Source organism: Pollachius pollachius (genome assembly GCF_949987615.1).
Source record: "Pollachius pollachius genome assembly, chromosome: 13".
NCBI lineage: Eukaryota > Metazoa > Chordata > Actinopteri > Gadiformes > Gadidae > Pollachius > Pollachius pollachius.
Genome location: NC_136946.1, coordinates 15,301,234 through 15,307,506, shown reverse-complemented (window position 1 = coordinate 15,307,506; position 6,273 = coordinate 15,301,234). Strand labels below are relative to the sequence as shown.

At 48.7% G+C, this 6,273-nt stretch overlaps 1 protein-coding gene across 1 annotated transcript in view; it reads left to right on the top strand.

Moving 5' to 3' along the window:
* Nucleotides 1-654: 654 nt before the first annotated feature.
* Nucleotides 655-6,273, top strand: part of ripor2 (RHO family interacting cell polarization regulator 2) — a 46,144-nt gene continuing 40,525 nt past the window's right edge. Inside the window, exon 1 of the mRNA XM_079749919.1 lies at nt 655-963. Coding sequence (XP_079606045.1) covers nt 876-963 — 88 coding nt within the window. The 5' untranslated portion in view covers nt 655-875. The remainder of the gene's footprint in view (nt 964-6,273) is intronic.

Sequence of the window (6,273 nt, the reverse complement as noted above, 5' to 3'; positions counted from 1 at the left end):
AATACAAACACATACGCAGGCACACACAATCACACACACACACACAACACACACATGAATGCACATGCACTCTCTCACACACACATTCACACATTCTTTTGCTGAAAAATACTGATGCTAATTATTCCTGTTAATCACCAGCCACTTTGTCTGACACACGCACACACCCACACACACACACACACACACACACACACACACACACACACACACACACACACACACACACACACACACACACAAACACATACACAAACACACTCACACATAGACACATACTGTATACACAGACAAAAACACAAACGCACATACACATACACACATATACACAATAAACCCCCTCCACACACACACAAATACATACGCACATGCGCATGGAACTTCATGCACCACCGCGAGCAGTACACTCAGGATGTTATGAAATCACCACTGTTGCCTCAACTCACAGAGGGCTGTTGGAGTCCTGCTCCTCACCCACACACACACACACACACACACACACACACACACACACACACACACACACACACACTTTCACTTGCACACACTTCACACCCTCCCTTAGCAATCTGTCTTCCGGCATAAATACACACACACGCACGCACACAGGCACACACACACAGAGCGTAGGGCAGACCACAGAAGCTGTGCTCAGTCCCAGTGAGGCGGTAGAGTCTGCAGCGCCAGGACCGGTCGCCCAGAGCCACGAGCCTTCACTACCTCGTCTCTCAGCCACAGGCGGTGTCTCTCTACCACTCTCTGTCTGCGGCTCTGTATCCATCCGTCTGTCCGTCTCCCGACGCCCGTCTCTGATTGGGGCACAGCCAGGGGGCAGGTTGCCGCGGGCAGCAGAGTGAGGAGGAAGAGGAGCAGCGATGATGTCCATGTCCGTCATCACGGAGCCCGGCCTGGAGCCGGCCGACAGCGAGGAGGAAGAGAAGGAGGGGGACTGCTTCGAGGACGGTAGGGTGGCTGGGTCACTGGGCGGCTGGGGTTGGGTGGTTGGGTGAATAGGTGACTGGGCGGCTGTGGTTGGGTGGCACGGTGGCAGGGTGAATGGCTGGCTGGGGGGCTATGAGGTTGGGTGGTTGGGTCACTTGGGTGAATAGGTAACTGGGTGGCTGGGTGGCTTGGGTTGGGTGGCTGGGTGGCATGGTGGCAGGCTAGTTGGGTGAATGGGTGACTGGGTGGCTGAGGTGTGGTGGCTGTGGTCGGGTGAATAGGTTAGGAAAGACGTAGAGTTACCCAGGTTAGAGTTCCTGGATCATGTCATGTCTACTTTGGTATTGTTTTAGGGTAGTTCTCTAGTTTTCTAGTTTTGCAGTTTTGCAGTTTTCTAGTTTTGCAGTTTTCGTTTCGTTTCGTTTCGAGAGAGAGAGAGAGAGAGAGAGAGAGAGAGAGAGAGAGAGAGAGAGAGAGAGCGAGAGCGAGAGAAGGTCAAAGTGATGCAGTGGGTAATTTTTTGCAGTTATAAAGGTGATTAGGGGGATGGGGGGATGTGGGGGGGCGGGTCATGCACGGTGGAGAAGCTGCTAATAGGCTGTACTTCAGTGCAACCTCAACTGTCACATCTTTTTTTTTGTCACATCGAAAAAGGACAGATCTGGAGCAGATTAGATGATTAGTTTAAGGCCACTTTTTATTGAAATTTTTTTAAAGAGAAAGATAATTAAAGGTGGTTGATTAATTTTATTTGGGCGGGGTTTTCATTGATATTTTTCCATTTCTTATTGGAATTGAATCGTCCTGCATTCCACTTTCGGTGCTCTTTGCCCTGTTTACAAAATCAAAGCGTTTAGCATTTTCCCTCTTTCTTAAGTGGCAAAGTGTGGGCGTGCTTTTGACAAGGAGAGATATTCTAAACCAATTTTTACAGACATCTACACTCTTCACTTTTGTTTTGTTTAAAATGTCAGAATGTAATCCCTTCCCACATTCAATTTGTGTGAGTGCTTGAATAATGAGCCTAACCAGCGTGAGTTTCAGCCTTTTTATTCAGCGTTTCGCTGCGTGAAATGTGTTCTTCAGGACGAAATGCGAAATCTAACACAAGCCATGACTCATGCTGACCAGCCGAGCTGTAAATAACTGCTGCGCGTGCTGAGCCCACCAGGAGCAGAGTGGGGTGTTGTGGGGAGGTTGTTTAGCTCCCAGCTGAAGGGTTCTGGGTTAGATCCCCAACAGCTGCAGCCTCACCTGCAGGCATGCTCAACGTAGAAACCTTCCCCCCTTCATCCCGCTCCTTAATGGCCTGTACGTGGATCCACTCTAAGTCACATTGTCTAAACCAGTGAACTCGTGGTTTACTATCATCCCAATATGCAACAGCCATGTTCAGCACGGGGCTTGATTAAGTTTTATTTTTATTCAAGCATTTAATAATGCCGTTATAAAATATAGTAAATCCTAAATCGAGGATCAGCCGAGCACATCCTGGAGCTCTGTCTCCTAAACTAGACCGTAGGTTATAGATCCACCAGGAGCTCTGTCTCCTAAACTAGACCGTAGGTTATAGATCCACCGGGAGCTCTGTCTCCTAAACTAGACTGTAGGTTATAGATCCACCGGGAGCTCTGTCTCCTAAACTAGACCGTAGGTTATAGATCCACCGGGAGCTCTGTCTCCTAAACTAGACTGTAGGTTATAGATCCACCGGGAGCTCTGTCTCCTACACTAGACTGTAGGTTATAGATCCACCGGGAGCTCTGTCTCCTAAACTAGACTGTAGGTTATAGATCCACCGGGAGCTCTGTCTCCTACACTAGACTGTAGGTTGTAGATCCACCGGGAGCTCTGTCTCCTACACTAGACTGTAGGTTATAGATCCACCGGGAGCTCTGAGCTCTCTGAACCCCCACCATCTCCTCTTGAAGCCTGCGCTGCAGACCCTACAGCCGCCTCCGGTCTCTCCCAGGCCGGGAACAACAACACGCCCATCTCCTCAGCCCCCCGGGGCAGCTCTATATCAGCTCTATGTTAGAAGAGGGGACTGCGGTCAACTGAGGTTGTGTTCACATTCAGTGTCGGTCCAAGGACTTCAGAGGCCCACAGTACACTGAGCTGAGGACGCTGGATGCGAGCAGACTAATACCAAGGGACCTCCTATGTGCCAGTCGGGCAGATCTGATTTTGTTTTTTACTCAGTCAAAAATAAAGTGTGGTAAAGAAAACTAAACGCCAGTGCGACATTGACATTTATTTATAAAAAGAGCAAGTCAAAAAAGGGCTGCACAATCAAGCACGCCACGGGTAGAAGAGGTTGTATATGCTACGCTGCTGCTTCAAATGTCTGCTCTCGAGAATACAGTCGATGTGCAGGGTATAGAGTTAGTCATCGCTACGTGTGTGACCCAGTTGTTCTTCCACTACAACATCTCCAAGTGCCACTGGCTTCAGCCATGGCAGACTGTCGTCATGAGACGGCTCTATACTGCAGTACCCAACAGCTGGGGACTGTTCTCTGAACGACAACATAACTAATCACAGGGACGAGGGTAGAAAAGACTGTTGTACCATAATCACCTGGAGGTGATTCTTTGATATTGCATCGTGTGTGTGTGTGTGTGTGTGTGTGTGTGTGTGTGTGTGTGTGTGTGGGTGTGTGGGTGTGTGGGTGAGTGGGTTGAGTGTATGGAAATATCCCCACTGACCCACTTCTGACTGAGAACCACCAATCAAGTCTCTTCCACTTTCTTGCTCTTGCGCTCTTTCTCTTTTTTTTCTCTCTCTCTCTTCTCTCCCACTCTCTCTCTCGTTCTCCGTCTATCCCTCTCTCTCTCTCTCGTTCTCTGTCTCTCCCTCTCAGAACAACAGAACAACACACAGCCAGGAGATAAAGGCTGTGAGCCAGCTCCTCTCATCAACCAAAAAACAGCCAATCACACAGCTCGGCTTCGGGTGACAGCAAGCCAATTAGAATGTTGTCTCTATATTTGTAGAAGATGTTGAGGGCTGGGAGATAAGCAATGTTTCATCGGGTGCATCTCTTTTAATTTGTTCCTTTGGATTAGCTCTGGAACAATTAATTTGGAAAGCAAAGGCATGAACTGAAAATGTATTGGCTTTTATCCAAGCCTGTGCAAAATGCCAGAAAATATACCCTTTGACTTATTTCTACTCCAATTGCTAACCTGTTCATACGAACGGGCGATGATTCCAGTTCTGTGGAGTTTTGACAGCGTTTCTTTGTTGGCTTGTCTTGGCTATGCCTTACACATAAAAGGGGTAAAGCACAATCCTCATTCTGCCCTTGCACCATACCGAGTTGAGGTTTGGAAGATCTCGCAATATTTTCCCGAGAAATCTTGCAATATGTATTGCAATGTTGCGAGATCTAGCAATAAGTTGTTACTTGAAGTTAAGCATTGGCCCCTTTGTAATGGCCCACAGACAGTGTTTCCATGAGCGTTCATGTCATCACCACCACTGAGTGTAACTGACTAATAAGTTGCCATCACAGCGAGACCTAGAGAACCATACTTCTGATGAAACAGGAAGCAGCTAGGCTCAGATGTTAAAGGGCTGTGATTGGCTGTAAGAGCGGATCCCTTCAGAGCTCATGTGATGCTCTCAGTGCTCTGTCGGCAGGCGCTGGGTAGAAGTAATGACAGGAATGTGTTTTATTCTTATGGATGTGTGCTGAGGTGCCTGGGATATTATGAGTACACAGCAGCACCAGGCCAGGAGATATGAAGAGTGTATTCTCTCTCTCTCTCTCTCTCTCTCTCTCTCTCTCGCTCTCCCTCCTTCTTGCCTTCCTATGTTCAAATGTATCCCTCTCTCTCTCTTTCTCTCCCGTCTCTCCACCTCACTCTCTCCATCTAATGCTTTCTCTATCTCTGCATCTATTTGTCTTGCAATCTATCTCACACACGCATTCAATTAATGGTTGAACGTTAAAAGCCTTGATCCACGTTAACCTTTCAATGTGTCAATTAATTATCTTCTAAACAGAACCACTTTAACCCTCCTTAAGTCTAGCTGTCCTAAAGTCAGTAAATCCATGGAGGGATTGAGTGAGTGCAAAGGGTTTTTGGCCTGGCTATTCAATTTGCTTCAAAAGATAACTGGGGTGTATTGTTTGTTTTTGGTTTGATTAATCTTTTGTACAATTGTATCCTCTATTTTGTGAAAGACTTGCACATTGAGATGAGGTCTCTCTCTGGCTCCCCCCCCCCTCTCTCTCTCTCTCTTTCTCTCTCTCTCTCTCTCTCTCTCCCCCTCTCTCTCTCTCTTTCTCTCTCTCTCTCTCTGTCGCTGTCTCGCTCTATCCCTCACCCTGTCTCTTTCTCTCTGTCTCTCTCTCTCTCTGTCTTTTTCACGACAGACAGAAATCAGACACACATAAGCAAGAACCCCGACTCAGACACACACACTTCATCATGGTATCCTCCTCGTCCTCCTCCTCCTCTAGGGGCCCGACCACAGCACACATAAACATGTAAAACGAGACGGCTCCAAAGGGCCCCCCGCGTGCACGCCGGCAACGCCGCGCTCCGTCTGGATACACAATAGCGTCTTTTCTCTCCTTCTTCTCCCAAATGAATAACTCAGAGGGGACCGCCAGGGCCCCCCCATGTACCGCCAGGGGCCGAGGAAGCAAGCGGTAGTAAAGTGAGCCGGGAGTCCCTCTGGGGACTAGCTTAGCGCCTAGCTTTGCACCAACACAGCGAGTTTTGTGGTCTCAACGGGTCGGCTCGGCGCTCTGAAGGGAGGGCTGCTGTTTGTAGTACAAACAGAGTGACGTTTGGCTAACTGGGTCAGGATGGGTGTGACGGTGAACATGGTTTTTCAGTCACTACGAGGCAAGGCAAGCTTTTGGAAACAGCTGACACACTCAACACACACACACACACACACACTCGCACACACACACACACACACACACACACACACACACACGCACTCGCACACGCACACACACACACACAAATCACACACAATAACAGCAGCCAGCTGTGAAGACGTGACTACTCCTGAAACCTAAGTCGGAAGGAACCCATGCAGTCAGCACGCAGCCAAACGCAAGGCAAGGCGTGGTTTAGGGTTTCACAAATCCATTTCTCGTGTGCAGTGAAGCCCAGGAAACTGTATCCTCCTTTGAGCCGCAATGGAAGCCATGAGACGGAGAATCTCACCGTTACAGTAGAGAGGCCCCCCCGGTCACATGGTCCACAGGGCGGGCTGGGAGGGAGGCCAGGGGATTTGTCTCAACCGTTAGAGATTTGGGGTTTGGCAACTGAGTTTACAGACAACCTTAAGTGACCGTGGCAT